We start from the raw sequence: 18,803 nt of genomic DNA, 5'->3' as shown, positions 1-18,803 counted from the left end.
GAGGATGAATGGAGCGGTGGTCAGATATCCCATCTGCAGCTCTATTTTTAAAATGGGGATAAAAGTGTCCTGTCAGGGATAAACGTTCCCCATTCTTCTGATTGGTGCAGTTTCCAATGGTTGGATCAATTAGTTATTGCTTACCTAACTGTTATGAAAGGCAATTCAGTACTACAATGGACATAGCGGTCAGAGCACATACAGTGATCTGACAATAACCCAAAATCATAGAACGAGCTCTGAGACGTGGGAACTCTGCAGACCGCAATCCCTAATCCTCTCCAAACAACACTAGAGGCAGCCGTGGATTGCGCCTAACTCTGCCTATGCAACTCGGCACAGCCTGAGAAACTAACTAGCCTGAAGATAGAAAATAAGCCTACCTTGCCTCAGAGAAATACCCCAAAGGAAAAGGCAGCCCCCCACATATAATGACTGTGAGTTAAGATGAAAAGACAAACGTAGAGATGAAATAGATTCAGCAAAGTGAGGCCCGACTTTCTTAACAGATCGAGGATAGAAAAGGTAACTTTGCGGTCTACACAAAACCCTAAAGAAAACCACGCAAAGGGGGCAAAAAGACCCTCCGTACCGAACTAACGGCACGGAGGTACACCCTTTGCGTCCCAGAGCTTCCAGCAACAAAATGGACAAGCTGGACAGAAAAAATAGCAAACAAATAGCAAAGAAGAACTTAGCTATGCAGAGCAGCAGGCCACAGGAATGATCCAGGGAAAAGCAAGTCCAACACTGGAACATTGACAGGAAGCCAGGATCAAAGCATTAGGTGGAGTTAAGTAGAGAAGCACCTAACGACCTCACCAGATCACCTGAGGGAGGAAACTCAGAAGCCGCAGTACCACTTCCCTCAACCAACAGAAGCTCACTGAGAGAATCAGCCGAAGTACCACTTGTGACCACAAGAATGAGCTCTGCCACAGAATTCACAACACCTAACCTGTGGATCGGTGATAACTTGCTTTCATCAGAGAACCCTTTAACCCCTTTCCAACGTTGGACATAATACGCCTACGTCGGACTCCCTCACTTTGATGTGAGCTCCGGCACTGAGCCTTCATCTTTCCGGCACATGTCAACTGTTTTGAACAGCTGACACATGTCTCTAACAGCCGCAGGTGGAATCGCGATCCACCTGCGGCTGTTAACCCATTAAATGCCACTGTCAATCTCTGACAGTGGCATTTAACTGGCACTTCCGGGAAGCACTCAGGAAATGCCACCCGTCTGTGACCTTGTCACATGATCGCAGGTCACCGATGGGTTGGTATGACAACCAGAGGTCTCCAGCAGACCTCTATGGTTGTCATAGCCAGATTGCTATGAGCACCGCCCGTTGGTCTGCGCTCATAGCAAGTGAGCATTTCTGCTACATACAGGCGATCTGATCATCGCCTGTATGTAGCAGAGTCAATCGGGCAACAGCAGCTTCTAGTCTCTCATGGAGACTGAAAGCATGCAAAAACGAAAAAAAAAAGTTTAAAAATATTAAATGAAAATATATAAAAGTTCAAATCACCCCCTTTTGCCCCATTCAAAATTAAAAAAAAACAAAAAAAAACGAACATACACAGTTGGTATCGCCGCATTCAGAATCGCCCACTGAATATAAAAAAAATTAACCTGATCGCTAAATGGCATAATGAGAAAAAAGTCAAAACACCAAACTTTTTTTGGTCGCTGCTACATTGCAATAAAATGCAATAACGGGCGATCAAAAGATTGTGATTGAGACATTTGTATGAAACTGTCTAATATGGGGGGGGGGGGGGGGGGGGGAAAGGAGGTTTTGATTCAGGATTCTTTTATAAATTTAGTTTTCGTCAACATATAGTCAATCAAGAGCAGGTCAGTGGACAGGCTATAGGTAAGGGGTGATAGTTTGCATGGCAACAAGTGACACGAGTGAAAAATCAATTGAAAAATTTAACAACCGGCATGAGTGTTTTCATATTGTGATAAAAGTTGGAATTTACATTTTTAAAAAACACACACAACAAAAGAAACAAAATGTTTTTAATAGAAAAACAAGGACGTACACACTATAGTAGCAATTGTAACATTAAGACTTGAATATCAGTGGTACCTTGTTCGGATAGTGGTATAAACATAAAACAAAACCTACAAATAATAATTCATGAATTAAAAGGGGTTTGATACATTCCCTTCTTAAATACTACATTCTCCAACATTAAATAAAAACCCCTTATACTCACCTACTGTAATGGTGCCATTCCAGTGATGTCAGCGCCGGGTCTGCTGAGGCTCACGTGGCATAATCAGCAGCCACAATTGGACTACTGTATTCTCACTTCCTTCGAATGAACCGCAGGCGTTTAAAAGAAGGGAGCGCGCAGCAGACCATTAGGGACTGCTGATTGTTATGCCATGTGAGTCCTGCAGCCAATGTCATGTGATCCTCAGGAAAACCGGCACAGACATCGCTGGAATGATGCCGGTACTGAAGGTGAGTATAAGGCGTTTTTATTTTAAATTGGGAAATGCAGTATCTAAGAAGGGGTTGGTAGAGTAGAGGACAACCCTTTTACATTAAAACATGGCAAATTCTTGACCCTTTCATGAAAGCACTTTATATTACTGGTGTAGATGAAGACCATAGGAGATTACAGGCCTGGCCTGGGTTTGGTTGGTCCCATCTCTTTTGATAGTGGCTGGCAGGACTTGAGCAGTATTTGCCACCCTAAATGTACTACATTTCCAACAAACAATAGGCAATTGGTTCAATATGCATAGGGTGGGTAAACTTGAGGCCCTTCCATCTCTGTCATGGATGGAGATAAAGGGGTACCACTTCTTTTCTCCTTTAGATTTTGTCATTCAGATAAATGAGGCCAACAAAATTTGATTTTTTTTCTTCCTAAATATAGTGGTTAATAAGCTTTATTAAGTTGGCACCTTTTTGTTGCCACTAGAACCATCATGGTCCAAAATGTAGCTTACATGATATCTCAGGGTAACAAAAAAAAGGCAGAAGGATCATGACATGCTAGTGATACCCACAATATAATCCAAAAAAAGGGCAAAAAATTATCCACGCTCTGCCATGTATAATACAGAAAACCAAAAATAAATGGACACTAGAGCTAAATAGACATAATGTAAGCTTTAATTGTAAATATTTTAAAAAACAAAAAAAATTTGTGGTAATAGATGCAACAGAAAAAGTGATGGAGAACAACCTAGTACCGCATCAGAGATTTAGGCCACTGAGTTTTTTGGATAGAATTATTTGAATATTTGTATAAGTTGTACTTCATTACTCAGTGGCCTTTGTCAGTGCCATTTGTGTCTCCTGTTTCTCTGATGCAGTACTAGGTTGTTTTCTATCGCTTTTTATGTTGCGTCCATTACCAAAATTTTATTATGTTTTTTAAAATATTTACAATTAAAGCTTACATTATGTCTATTTAGCTCTAGTGTCCATTTCTTTTTGGTTTTTTTGATACGCACAATAGGCCTCCAAGTACATTCCTAGTTATAGCCCACCACATGACCTATATTTTTTTTATAATACAAACTAATGTACAGATCATGTAACAACTCACAAAATCGCCCCCAAAAGCGTGGAGCCTATTAGGGGGTCCAACTGATCAAAATTATGTGGAGGTGGCAAGTTTTATATAAGGAGATGTGGAAATCTTGACGTGTAGTCAGTGGCGGTATGCTGAACCTGAGGGGAGAATTATCACAAAAATCTGCAATTTATTTTAACATAATCCTTCAAAACTTGGTAAAAAGTCCTTCATTTGGTGTAAATGTCACTGACCCATGCAAAAAGTCAGGTGTTGGTGAGTGCTTGAAGTTAGTGGCCACATTTCCACATCACTTCTTTTTAGGCAGGACATTATCCTCGAAGTATCCTTTGTTGGCGATGTTACCAGCCGGGTCGTAGAAGCCCACCGCGATGTACATTCCTTTATTGTCTGTACTGAGTCCAAAACCAGCCTGGATAGACCCTTTCCAGATCATCTGGGAGAAGTTACCTGGATAATGAAATAGTGGGTGAAATGAAGGGTGGGTACACAAAATAAGGGGTACTTTCTGAAACAGTTCCACTCCTGTCCACAGGCCATGTCTGGTATTTCATCTTATTTCCATTAAAAGGGAACTGTAGACATAGCCCCAAAGCGGATATTAATGGAAAATTAGACCATGAGCCCAAATATGATAGACCACTGGAGGACACAGACAGAAAAGGACAATATATGGGCCCTTTATAGCCTAATAGATCCACATAATGCAAAATTCCACTTGCTGTGGAGATGGGACTAGGCCCACTTACAGGATGCACCAATGATATCTTCACCCTGTGGTAAACGTATCCACAGTTTAACTAAATGTCACCATACAATGCAAAATACTACTTTGTTTACGGTGCCCCATAAATTTTAGCTCCACAGTACTCAATTCAGTCTAGCATATAGTCCACTTTCAGTCAGGTGTCCATCTTTGGAACACCCTTAAAAAAAAAAAAAAAAAAGACAACCTTGTGCAGTTGCCAGTGTGCAACTCCTTGGGCACTACATAGCCTATAAACAAGAGAAACTAATTCTGGAAGTCCTCATTGAAGAGATCCCTCCAAAGCTATTGAAAAAAATCCAAATTATCTTTACCAAGAGGAAGAAAGCTTTTATAACTGGTGGTCATGCTCCTCCCAACAGACTATCCTAAAGAGAGCTCGGGGAAGGGAACATGACCAGCTTCTTATAGTACAAGATTGCACAGTTAGTAACAGTCCCGAAAAGAAAAAATTGGAAGCATTTAAAGAGACCAGGGTGGATGAACACAGAACTTAATCAGTTGCTAAAAAGGAAAAAATAAATGTATATCAACTGGAAAGAGGGGGCATAGCTAAAGAACAATATAATTATGTCTGCAGGTAATGCAGGGCAAGCTTTAGAAGAGCTAAAGCCAGTAATGAAGAGAAGCTTGAAAGAGAGACCAAAAGCAATAAGAAACGATGTTGAGGGCATTTCAAAAGAAAAGTCAAAGATGAATTCGTGAATTCTATGATTCTATGTGGACTTTGGAATGTAGGATTCTCTCACCTGATCCGCTTTGGAATCCAGGGGTGCTGAAATTGTACTTCGTATTCTCATTGTACCAAGACTCTCCCACTTCCTTTCCTATGATTAAAGAACATTCAATGAGTTACTTTATACAAGGGTAAACAATGAAATATGAACATACGGGGCCCAATGTCCAGCATGGCAATCACTGATCTCTGAAGCAAATTAGGATACATTGATATTGATACAATGAGAACCATTGGAGCCAAATATGAAGACCTTTGAAGGTCGGTCATTTCCATTTAAGACGTTATCAGGCCCCCTCATACCAACATAGTGAGCTCTATGCAATGGAATAGGCTGAACATCAAAACTAACCTACCCAGATTTTCCTTCATTCTCTGATTTTGCCAACCTGAGATTGTGTCAAGGAACGGGAGAATCAGGATTACCGAAACCTACAACCTTATCAGCAAAATTTTCCTCCAATTTCTCCTACAACTTTTTCTACAAGATTTGATCCAATAGGGTTCACTCTACTTAAAATTTTAAGTTTTGATGCAGTTACCCTTTAACCCCTTCATGACCCAGCCTATTTTGACCTTAATGACCTGGCCATTTTTTGCAATTCTGACCAGTGTCCCTTTATGAGATAACTCAGGAACGCTTGAACGGATCCTAGCGGTTCTGAGATTATTTTTTCGTGACATATTGGGCTTCATGTTAGTGGTAAATTTAGGTCGATAATTTTTGCATTTATTTTGAAAAAAGCGGAAATTTGGTGAAAATTTTGCAATTTTCAAGTTTTTATTCTGTTAAGAGAGTTATGCGACACAAAATAGTTAATAAATAAGATTTACCACATGTCTACTTTACATCAGCACAATTTTGGAAACAAAATTTTTTTTTTGCTAGGAAGTTATAAAGGTTAAAATTTGACCAGCGATTTCTCATTTTTACAACAAAATTTACAAAACCATTTTTTTTTTAGGGACCACATCACATTTGAAGTCAGTTTATGGTTGAAAATACCGAAAAGTTACACCATTCTAAAAACTACACCCCTCAAGGTGCTCAAAAGCACATTTAAGAATTATATTAACCCTTCAGGTACTTCACAGCAGCAGAAGCAACATGGAAGGAAAAAAATGAACATTTAACTTTTTAGTCACAAAAATGATCTTTTAGCAACAATTTTTTTTATTTTCCCAAGGGTGAAAGGAGAAACTAGACCCTAAAAGTTGTTGTACAATGTCCTGAGTACGCCAATAGCCCATATGTGGGGGGGAGGGGAACCACTGTTTGGGCGCAAGGCAGGGCTCGGAAGGGAAGGAGCGTCATTTGACTTTTTGAATGAAAAATTTGCTCCAATCGTTTGCATACACCATGTCGCGTTTGGAGAGCCCCTGTGTGCCTAAAGATTGGAGCTCCCCCACAAGTGACCCCATTTTGGAAACTAGACCCCACAAGGAACTTATCTAGATACATAGTGTGCACTTTGAACCCCCAAGTGCTTCACAGAATTTTATAACGCAGATCCGTAAAAATAAAAAATCTTTTTTTCTCCTCAAAAAAAATGATTTTTTTAGCCCGCAATTTTTTATTTTCACAAGAGTAACAGGAGAAATTGGACGACAATAGTTGTCCAGTTTGTCCTGAATATGCTAACACCCCATATGTGGGGGTAAACCACTGTTTGGGCACACGTCGGGGCTCGGAAGGGAAGTAGTGACGTTTTGAAATGCAGACTTTGATGGAATGGTCTGCGGGCGTCACGTTGCGTTTGCAGAGCCCCTGATGTGCCTAAGCAGTAGAAACCCACCACAAGTGACCCCATTTTGGAAACTAGACCCCCCCCCCAAGGAACTTATCTAGATGCATAGTGAGCACTTTGAACCCCCAAGTGCTTCACAGAATTTTATAACGCAGAGCCATAAAAATAAAAAATAATTTTTTTACCCACAAAAAATAATTTCTTAGCCCCCATTTTTTTACTTTTCCAAGGATAACAGGAGAAATTATACCCCTAAAGTTGTTGTGCAATTTTTCCTGAGTACGCTTATGCCCCATATTTTTTGGCAAACCACTGTTTGGGGGCACGTCGGGGCTCGGAAGGGAGGGAGCACCATTTGACTTTTTGAATGCAAGATTAGCTGAAATCAATGGTGGCGCCGTGTCGGGTTTGGAGACCCCCTGATCTGCCTAAACAGTGGAAACCCCTAAATTCTAACGCCAACACACCCCTAACCCTAATTCCAACTCTAACCATAACCCTAATCACAACCCCAACCCACCCCTAAACACAACCCTAACCCCAACACACCCCCAATCCCAAGCCTAACCCCAACACCCCCCTAACCCTAGTCCCAACCATAACACTAACCATAAGCCTAACCCCAACACACCCCTAACTCTAACCTTAACCCTAATTCCAACCTTAACTCTAGTACCAACCCTAACCCTAAGGCTATATGCCCACGTTGCGGATTAGTGTGCGGATTATTCCGCTGTTTTGAAAAATCCGCAGGTAAAACGCACTGCGAGGATTTACCGCGGATTTCCAGTGTTTTTTGTGGGGATTTCACCTATGGATTCCTATTGAGGAACAGGTGTAAAACACTGCGGAATCCGCACAAAATTGATATGTTGCAGAATGTACAACGCAGCGTTTCCGCGCTGTATTTTCCGCACCATGGGCACACCGGATTTGATTTTCCATAGGTTTATATGGTACTGTAAACGTGATGGAAAACTGCCACGACTCCGCAGCGGCCAATCTGCACCGTGTGCACATAGCCTAATTCTAACCCTAACCCTAATTGCAATCCTAATTCTAACCCAAACCCTAATTGCAATCCTACTTCTAACCCGAATTGAAATCCTATCCCTAATTGCAACCCTAACCCTAATTCTAACCCTAACCCTAATTGCAACCATAACCCTAATTCTAACCATAATTGCAACCCTAACCCTAGTAGAAAAGTAAAAATAAATATATTTTCTTTATTTCATTATTTTCCCTACCTATGGGGGTGATCAAGAGTTTTTTTTTTACTATTTTGATCACTGTGATAGGACCTATCACAGTGATCAAAAGGTGCCTGGAATGAATCTGCCCACCGGCAAATTCAGCGGGCAGTTGCACTGCGCATGCGCCCGCCATTTTGGGTGATGACAGCGCCCATGGAGAAGACGGACGGACATCGGGAGGGATATCGGGACTAGGTAGGTACGGGGGGAGGGGGGGGCGAGATCGGAGAGCGGGGGGAGTGGAGGGGAGAGGAGGGAAGAAGAGGGCAGAGGAGGACAGGACAGAGGGGATGAAACACTGACGGCGGCGGCAGATCGCTGCTGACAGTCGGTGGTGGGGGCAGATCGGGGTCTCCAGCCGTAGCCGATGATATTGCAGTATCAGCTACGGCTGGATTGTAATATTTCACCAATTTTCATTGGTGAAATATTATGATTGCTCTGGTTGGCTGTTGAAAGTGAAACAGCCATTCAGAGCGATCGTAGCCACGGGGGGCACGCGACACAGGCATCACAGGTCGGATTAGCACCAACTTTCATGATGCCTACGTGGCGTCACAGGTCGGGAAAGGGTTAAATACTAATTTAACCACATACCAGTAGGCAGGCTAGTGTCGGTGCCCCAGCGATACCAAAGGTTCTCTCCATGTTCAGTAGAACTGTTCTGTAGAGCACGGACCCCTACTAGGTGATCCGCCCACTTCTGGGCTTCCTGGGTCAGCGATGTGCTGAGCTGCAAGGCTCCTGCTCCGTGTGTGCGCCTGTACTTGTTGTGCTCACTTAGTAGATCTTTCCGGAATGTTTTCAGGTCTTTCTCTGTGGATAAGAAAATAGTAACAATGGAAGTAACAACATGTTACTACAAGTTTATTTATATGACTTCGAGGTTCTCACAATCCCACTCTATCTTTCCAGTAATCCATTTCTCGGATTAAAATAATTTTATAATAGTTCAAATCATACCAGGAATAGCAATAATGTCATTAGGAGCAGAATCCTTCACAAAACCATCATCATCATCCTCTTCTACAGTGATTTTCGATCCCCGTGGTAGAACGTTACGAGCATAGAACCCAGGATTGGTGATGTTGCCACATGGGTGGTACTGAGCTACAACAATGAACATTCCCTTTCCGCTGGTTGCGACTCCAACTCCAATCTCCTTGGATGCCTTCCATACCATCTGGGTGAAATGTCCTGAGGAATTAGCAAAAATGTAAAATAAATACAAAAAAGAGGCATTGACAAAGAAGTGTCACACTCTGCTCAATAAGCATAACAATAAGTTTCGTTCTTTGCTAGTCTTCCTTTAAATAATAATATTATTATAAATATTATAATTTTTTTTTTTTTTTTAAAAGCATGACTGGCGCACAATTGCATGGCTCACCCTGGCAGCAGATGGCAGCCAAACCAGTAAACATTTAAATACATGCAAAATACAGTTAGGTCCAGAAATATTTGTACAGTGACATCAGTTTTGGAATTTAAGCCACTTGACAAAACATTCAAGATACAGTTCTAAAATCAATACAGGTTTAAAGTGCAGATGGTTAGGTTTTATTTGAGGGTATTTACATCCTACTTGGAGTAAGGATTTAGGAATTACAGCTCTTTAATATTCAGCTGCCTCTTTTTAAAAAGGAATCAAAAGTAATTGGACAGTTATCTCAAAAGCTTTTTAATGGGTGTGTGGGCTATTCCACTGTTAATCCATCATCAATTAAGTGGGTAAAAGGTCTGGAGCGGATTTCAGGTGTGGCATTTGCATTTGGAAGCTGCTGCTGTGAACTCACAACATGCAAAGGAGCTCTCTGTGGTAAAAAAGATAGACTACACCAGATAGACCTTCTGACTGACCCACTAAGGACTTCGGAGGCTAAACTAACTATACCACCATTCAAGAGAACACTTAGAGAAACAGTTTCAATTCGAAAAGATATTACCATTTACAAAATGGAGAAACTATTACTTTATTGTAGACAAAGGTATTATGACAAAGGGAACAAATCCCACACTCATCTAGCAAAGCAACTTAGGGGACATGGTTGGAAGTCGTTTATCTATGCACCTTTTATGATTATAATCACTGGTCAACAGCATTTTTGGTGCCAAAGATATTTCATCGAATTTAGGGTAACTTTGGGCTGCTGATTCTGATGCTGATTCTGAATATGTCATCAGTTTTGCCAGATTGGCTCAAGTTTTTGAGATTTTTGGTATCTTATTTATAGCACTTGTTGGTAAATGCGACGCATCATCTCATTAATTTCTTTGGATTAGTACTTGAACTGAGCAGTTCTCAATATAGTTTTGTGTTAATTAGTGTTCTAAAAGTTTGTTCATAGCTTGATTTTTGCACTAACTTTATGTTGTTGTCTGTTTTCCAGTGAAAAGCATGAACTCATCAAGAAGAAGTTGTCTTAACGATCCAGACTCATTCTGTTACATTTGTGGTGAATACACACTGCCAAAACATAGAAGAAACATAACAGACTTCGTAAAAAAAGTGTATTTTGCCTATTTTGGGGTTATGCTTGGGGACCAAGACAAGTTTTGGGCACCACACATAGTGTGCAAAGCATGTATCGAATTATTACGAAAATGGAGCAAAGGACAAAGAAAAAGCTTCAAATTTGGTGTTCCAATGGTGTGGAGAGAGCAAAAAAATCATCATGATGACTGTTATTTCTGTGCAGTGCAAGTGCAAGGATTCAATAAGCATAAGAAACGAAAATGGGAGTAACCTAACATGGAATCTGCAAGAAGGCCTGTCCCTCATTGTGAAGATGTGCCTGTACCTGTGTTTACCATGTTACCTGACCTTCCCCCACCTGATGATGATGAAGTGTGTATTGGCAGTGTGTATTCACCACAAATGTAACAGAATGAGTCTGGATCGTTAAGACAACTTCTTGATGAGTTCATGCTTTTCACTGGAAAACAGACAACAACATAAAGTTAGTGCAAAAATCAAGCTATGAACAAACTTTTAGAACACTAATTAACACAAAACTATATTGAGAACTGCTCAGTTCAAGTACTAATCCAAAGAAATTAATGAGATGATGCGTCGCATTTACCAACAAGTGCTATAAATAAGATACCAAAAATCTCAAAAACTTGAGCCAATCTGGCAAAACTGATAGCATATTCAGAATCAGCACCCCAAAAATACCCCAAATTCATTAAAATATTTTGGACACCAGAAAAAAAATTTGTTTTTGTTGACCTGTGTTATTTATCCAAATTATACTCTCTTTAGGATACTCTTCCTCCCAACCAAGAAAAGAGGAAGGTGCCACCAGTTTTCTTGTAGTTAGATTTTTTGTGAAATTAAGCTTAAAATAGTAATTAAAATGTATTAATGCAGTGTTTCCACTGTTTACAAACATTTCTATATGAAAAATATTATGATGGTGGCCCGATTTGAACGCATCGGGTATTCTAGAATATGCATGTCCACGTAGTATATTGCCCAGTCATGTAGTATATTGCCCAGCCACGTAGTTTATTGCCCAGCCACGTAGTTTATTGCCCAGCCACGTAGTTTATTGCCCAGCCACGTAGTATATAGCACAGAGCCACGTAGTATATTGCACAGCGACGTAGTATACAGCACGGAGCCACGTAGTATATTGGCCAGTCACGTTGTATCTTGCCCAGCTACGTAGTATATTGCCCAGCCACATATGTCACAGGTTAAAAAATAAACATATACTCACCTTCCGAGGGCCCCTTGTAGTTCGGTCACATGACCGTGACGTCATGGCAGGTCCTTCTCCCATACATGGCACCGGAACCTGCCGCTTGCATGGAGCAGTCACCGGAGCGTCTCAAAAGGGGAGTATATAATGATTTTTTTTTAAATTATTTTTAACAGATGTTTTTACTATTGACGCTGCATAGGCAGCATCAATAGTAAAAACTTGGTCACACAGGGGAGTATGGAGCGGGCGCTGACTGCAGGGGAGGGACTAATCGGGACTGTGGCCGTCGCTGATTGGTCGTGGCAGCCATGACCGGCAGCTGGCGAGACCAATCAGCGACTTGGATTCCATGGCAGACAGAGGCCACGACCAATGAATATCCTGACAGACAGAAGGGTCTTGGAAATCCCGCGTCTCTGATTGGTCGAGGCCGCCAGGCCTCGACCAGTCAGCAACGGGCACAGCGACGATGATGTCATAAAGGACGTAGACATCTCACGTTTCTGATTCAGCGACGGGCACAGTATCGACGTAGATGTCATAATGGTTGCCATGGCGACGATGATGAGGTTGCCTCGACCAATCAGCGACGGGCACAGTCTGCCGCGAATTCTGGAATCATCATTGTCCATATACTACGGGGACATGCATATTCTAGAATACCCGATGCGTTAGAATCGGGCCACAATCTAATTATATATATATATATATATATATATATATATATATATATATATATATATATATATATATATATATATATATATATATATATATATATACATATACACACTCTTAACTAATTTGGGCCTTTGGGGCCATTTATCATGGCCCTGAAAAGTCTATATTCCCAACCCTCAGCATCGGTTAACCCCTTTTTCCCCAAGGGTGGTTTGCACGTTAATAACCAGGCCAATTTTTACAATTCTGACCACTGTCCCTTTATGAGGTTATAACTCTCTCTCCTCGCTACTCCTCTGCTTCCCCCCTCTGCAAATCTCTTCACTGGCTCCCATTCCCTCAGCGTATCCAGATCAAATTACTAATACTGACCTACAAAGCCATCCATAATGTGTCTCCTCCATATATCTCTGAACTAATCTCCCAATATCTTCCCTCACGTAATCTCCGGTCCTCCCAAGACCTCCTTTTCTCCTCCACACTTATTCGCTCCTCACCCAACCGCCTCCAAGACTTCTCCCGAATATCCCCCATCCTCTGGAATTCTTTGCCCCAACATGTCCGACTATCAACCACATTCAGATCCTTCAGACGGAACCTGAAAACCCATCTCTTCAGGAAAGCCTACAGCCTGCACTGACCCCGCTGCCTCCTCACCACTACCGAAGCTACCGCCTCGCCAACACCGGAGCTCCTGCAACCCTCAACCTACTGTCTCCTTCCCCATAATCCTGTAGAATGTAAGCCCGCAAGGGCAGGGTCCTCGCCCCTCTGTATCAGTCTGTCATTGTTAGTTTGTTTACTGTAAGTGATATCTGTAACTTGTATGTAACCCCTTCTCATGTAAAGCACCATGGAATCAATGGTGCTACATAAAATAAATAATAATAATAACTCTGGAACGCTTCCATGGATCCTGGTGATTCTGACTGTTCTCATGACATTGTACTTCATGATAATGGTAAAATTTCTTTGACATTACCTGCGTTTATTTGTGGAAAAAAAAACCTGAAATCTGCAAAAATTTTGAAAATTTTGCAATTTTCCAACTTTGAATTTTCATGCCCTTAAATACTTAACCCCTTTACCCCCAAGGGTGGTTTGCACGTTATGGACCGGGCCAATTTTTACAATTCTGGCCACTGTCCCTTTATGAGGTTATAACTCTGGAACGCTTCAACGGATCCCGGTGATTCTGACATTGTTTTCTCGTGACATATTGTACTTCATGATAGTGGTAAAATTTCTTTGATATTACCTGCGTTTATTTGTGAAAAAAAACGGAAACATGGCGAAAATTTTGAAAATTTCGCAATTTTCCAACTTTGAATTTTTATGCAATTAAATCACAGAGATATGTCACACAAAATACTTAATAAGTAACATTTCCCACATGTCTATTTTACATCAGCACAATTTTGGAACCAACATTTTTTTTTTTGTTAGGGAGTTATAAGGGTTAAAAGTTGACCAGCAATTTCTCATTTTTACAACACCATTTTATTTTAGGGACCACATCTCATTTTAAGTCATTTTGAGGGGTCTATATGATAGAAAATACCCAAGTGTGACACCATTCTAAAAGCTGCACCCCTCAAGGTTCTCAAAACCACATTCAAGATGTTTATTAACCCTTCAGGTGTTTCACAGGAATTTTTGGAATGTTTAAATAAAAATGAACATTTAACTTTTTTTCACAAAAAATTTACTTCAGCTCCAATTTGTTTTATTTTGCCAAGAGTTACAGGAGAAAATGGACCCCAAACCTTGTTGTACAATTTGTCCTGAGTATACCGATACCCCATATGTGGGGGTAAACCACTGTTTGGGCGCATGACAGAGCTTGGAAGCGAAGGAGCGCCGTTTGACCTTTCAATGCAAAATTGATAGGAATTGAGATGGGACGCCATGTTGCGTTTGAAGAGCCACTGATGTGCCTAAACATTGAAACCCCCCACAAGTGACACCATTTTGGAAAGTAGACCCCCTAAGGAACTTATCTAGAGGTGTGGTGAGCTCTTTGACCCACCAAATGCTTCACAGAAGTTTATAATGCAGAGCCGTAAAAATAAAACAAAATTTTTTTCCCACAAAAATTATTTTTTAGCCCCAAGTTTTGTATTTTCCCAAGGGTAACAGGAGAAATTGGACCCCAAAATTTGTTGTGCAATTTGTCCTGAGTGCGCTGATACCCCATATGTGGGGAGAACCACCGTTTGGGCGCATGGGAAGGCTCGGAAGGGAAGGAGTGCCATTTGAAATACAGACTTAGATGGAATGATCTGCAGGCGTCACATTGCGTTTGCAGAGCCCCTAATGTACCTAAACAGTAGAAACCCCCCACAAGTGACCCCATATTGGAAACTAGACCCCCAAAGGAACTTATCTAGATGTGTTGTGAGAACTGTGAGCCCCCAAGTGTTTCACTACAGTTTAGAACGCAGAGCCATGAAAATTAAAAAATCTTTATTTTCCCCACAAAACTTATTTTTTAGCCCCCAGTTTTGTATTTTCCCAAGGGTAACAGGATAAATTGGACCCCAAAAGTTGTTGTCCAATTTGTCCTGAGTACGCTGATACCCCATATGTTGGGGTAAACTCCTGTTTGGGCACACGGGAGAGCTCGGAAGGGAAGGAGCACTGTTTTACTTTTTCAACGCAGAATTGGCTGGAATTGAGATCGGACGCCATGTCGCGTTTGGAGAGCCCCTGATGTGTCTAAACAGTGGAAACCCCCCAATTATAACTGAAACCCTAATCCAAACACACCCCTAACCCTAATTCCAACGGTAACCCTAACCACACCTCTAACCCAGACACACCCCTAACCCTAATCCCAACCCTATTCCCAACTGCAAATGTAATCCAAACCCTAACCCTAACTGTAGCCTTAACCCTAACTGTAGCCTTAACCCTAACTGTAGCCTTAACCCTAACTGTAGCCTTAACCCTAACTGTAGCCTTAACCCTAACTGTAGCCTTACCCCAACTGTAGCCTTTGCCCTAACCGTAACCCTAGCCCTAACCATAACCCTAGCCCTAACCCTAGCCCTAACCCTAACCCTAGCCCTAGCCCTAACCCTAATGGGAAAATGGAAATAAATACATTTTTTAAATTTTTTTTATTCTTCCCTAACTAAGGGGGTAATGAAGGGGGGTTTGATTTACTTTTATAGCGAGTTTTTTAGCGGATTTTTATGATTGGCAGCCGTCACTCACTGAAAGACTCTTTATTGCAAAAAATATTTTTTGCGTTACCACATTTTGAGAGCTATAATTTTTCCATATTTGAGTCCACAGAGTCATGTGAGGTCTTGTTTTTTGCGGGACGAGTTGACGTTTTTATTGGTAACACGTTCGGGCACATGACATTTTTTGATCGCTTTTTATTCCGATTTTTGTGAGGCAGAATTAGCAAAAACCAGCTATTCATGAATTTCTTTTGGGGGAAGCGTTTATACCGTTCCGCGTTTGGTAAAATTGATAAAGCAGTTTTATTCTTCGGGTCAGTACGATTACAGCGACACCTCATTTATATCATTTTTTTTATGTTTTGGCGCTTTTATAAGATAAAAACTATTTTATAGAAAAAATTATTATTTTTGCATCGCTTTATTCTGAGGACTATAACTTTTTTATTTTTTTGCTGATGTTGCTGTATGGTGGCTCGTTTTTTGCGGGACAAGATGACGCTTTCAGCGTTGCCATGGTTATTTATATATGTCTTTTTGATCGCGTGTTATTCCACTTTTTGTTTGGAGGTATGATAATAAAGCGTTTTTTGCCTCGTTTTTTTTTTTTCTTACGATGTTTACTGAAGGGGTTAACTAGTGGGCCAGTTTTATAGGTCGGGTCGTTACGGACGCAGCGATACTAAATATGTGTACTTTTATTGTTTTGTTTTTTTATTTAGATAAAGAAATATATATAGAAATATATATATATATATATATATATATATATATATATATATATATATTTATTTTTTTTTTTTTTTTTTTTTTTTTTTTTTTTTTTTTTTACACACTTGCAAAATTTTTTTTTTACTTTTTTACTTTGTCCCAGGGGGGGACAATACAGATCGGTGATCTGCCAGTTTGCACAGCACTCTGACAGATCACCAATCTGTCAAACAGCGCTGCAGCGTTACCAAGTGCCTGCTCTGAGCAGGCACTTGGTAAGCCACCTCCCTCCCTGCAGGACCCGGATCCGTGGCCATCTTGGATCCGGGACTTGCTGCAGGGAGGAGGTAAGAGACCCCCGGAGCAACGCGATCACATCGCGTTGCTGCGGGGGTCTCAGGGAAGCCCGCAGGGAGCCCCCTCCCTGCGCGATGCTTCCCTGCACCGCCGGAACATCGCGATCATGTTTGATCGCGGTGTGCCAGGGGTTAATGTGCCGGGGGCGGTCCGTGACCGCTCCTGGCACATAGTGCGGATGTCAGCTGCGATAAGCAGCTGACGCGCGGCCGATCGCCTATGACGTACTATTCCGTCCTTGGGAAGTAAAGCCCTCCCCACATGGACGGAATAGTACGTCTAATGGCAGAAAGGGGTTAAATAACATTTCCCACATTTCTACTTTACATCAGCACAATTTTGGAACCAAATTTTATTTTTGTAAGGGAGTTATAAGGGTTAGAAGTTGACCAGCAATTTCTAATTTTTACAACACCATATTTTTTTTTAGGGACCACATCACATTTAAAGTCACTTTGAGGGGTCTGTATATGATAGAAAATACCCAAACGTGACAGCATTCTTTTTAGAATCCCTCAAGGTGTTCAAAATCACATTCAAGAAGTTTATTAACCCTTCAGGTGCTTCACAGGAATTTTTGGAGTGTTTAAATTAAAATATGAACACAAAATTTACTTCAGATCCAATTGTTTTATTTTACCAAGGGTAACAAGAGAAATTGGACTGCAAAAGTTGTTGTACAATTTGTCCCGAGTACGCCGATACCCCATATGTGGGGGTAAACCACTGTTCGGGCGCACAGCAGAGCTCGGAAGGGAAGGAGCGCTGTTTGAGTTTTCAATGCAAAATTGGCTGGAATTGAGATCGGATGCCATGTCGCGTTTGGAGAGCCCCTGATGTGCCTAAACAATGGAAACCCCTCACAAATGACACCATTTTGGAACATAGACCCCATAAGGAATTTATCTAGATATGTGGTGAGCACTTTGAACCCCCAAGTGCTTCACAGAAGTTTATAATGTAAAGCAGTAAAGAAAACAAAAAATCATATTTTTTCACAAAAATGATATTTTTTTCCCCCCAATTTTTTTATTTTCCCAAGGGTTACAGGAGAAATTGGACCCCAAAGGTTGTTATGCAATTTCTCCTAAGTACACTGAAACCCCATATGTGGGGGTAAACCACTGTTTGGGGGCACGGCAGAGCTTGGAAGGGAAGGAGCATCGTTTTACTTTAACGCAGAATTGGCTGGAATTGAGATCGGACACCATGTCGTGTTTGGAGAGCCCCTGGTGGGCCTAAACAGTGGAAACCCCCAATTCTAACTCCAAACCTAACCACTACACACCCCTAATGCCAACCCTAACCACATCCCTAACCCTAATCGCAACCCTAACTTTAGCCCCAATCCCAACCCTAATGGGAAAATGGAAATAAATACAATTTTTCTATTTTATTATTTTTCCCTAACTAAGGGAGTGATAAAGGGGGTTTTGATTTACTATTTATAGCAAATTTTTATATCAGGTTTTTGTGTTTGGCAGCTGTCACACGCTAAAAGACGCTTTTTATTGCAAAAAATAGTTTTTGCATCACCACATTTTGAGAGCTATAATTTTTCTATATTTTGGCCCACAAAGTCATGTGAGGTCTTGTTTTTTTGCGTGACGAGTTGACATTTAATTGGTAACATTTTCAGGCACATGATTTTTTTTTTATCGCTTTTTATTACGTTTTTTGGGAAGCCGAATGAACAAAAACCAGCTATTCATGAATTTCTTTTGGGGGGGCATTTATACCGTTCCGCGTGTGGTAAAATTGATAAAGCAGTTTTATTCTTTGGGTCAGTACGTTTACCTCATTTATATCTTTTCTTTATGTTTTGGCGCTGTTATACAATAAAAACTATTTTATATAAAAAAATAACTTTTTACATCGCTTTATTCTGACAGCTATAACTTATTTTTTCGCTGATCACGCTGTATGACAGCTCATTTTTTGGGGGACAAGATGACGTTTTCAGTGGTACCATGTTTATTTAAATCCGTCTTTTTGATCGCGTGTTATTCCACTTTTTGTGCGTAAAAAAAAAGGCAAAAAACAATGCTTTATCATACCGCCGGTGTTCATTGGAG

At 40.9% G+C, this 18,803-nt stretch overlaps 1 protein-coding gene across 4 annotated transcripts in view; it reads right to left on the bottom strand.

Annotated features, from left to right (window-relative positions):
• Positions 1-2,016: 2,016 nt before the first annotated feature.
• LOC138662311 (uncharacterized) overlaps positions 2,017-18,803 on the bottom strand; it is a 167,396-nt gene continuing 150,609 nt past the window's right edge. For all 4 annotated transcript variants that reach the window (XM_069747779.1, XM_069747782.1, XM_069747781.1 and 1 more), the window contains exons 14-17: positions 9,042-9,275; positions 8,676-8,894; positions 5,088-5,165; positions 2,017-4,022 (exon numbers count right to left, since the gene is read on the bottom strand). In XM_069747779.1, the coding sequence (XP_069603880.1) occupies positions 3,862-4,022; positions 5,088-5,165; positions 8,676-8,894; positions 9,042-9,275 (692 nt within the window). In that variant the 3' untranslated portion in view covers positions 2,017-3,861. The remainder of the gene's footprint in view (positions 4,023-5,087; positions 5,166-8,675; positions 8,895-9,041; positions 9,276-18,803) is intronic.

Source organism: Ranitomeya imitator, chromosome 2 (assembly GCF_032444005.1).
Source record: "Ranitomeya imitator isolate aRanImi1 chromosome 2, aRanImi1.pri, whole genome shotgun sequence".
NCBI classification, from domain to species: Eukaryota; Metazoa; Chordata; class Amphibia; order Anura; family Dendrobatidae; genus Ranitomeya; species Ranitomeya imitator.
This window is presented reverse-complemented; position numbering and strand designations above follow the sequence as displayed.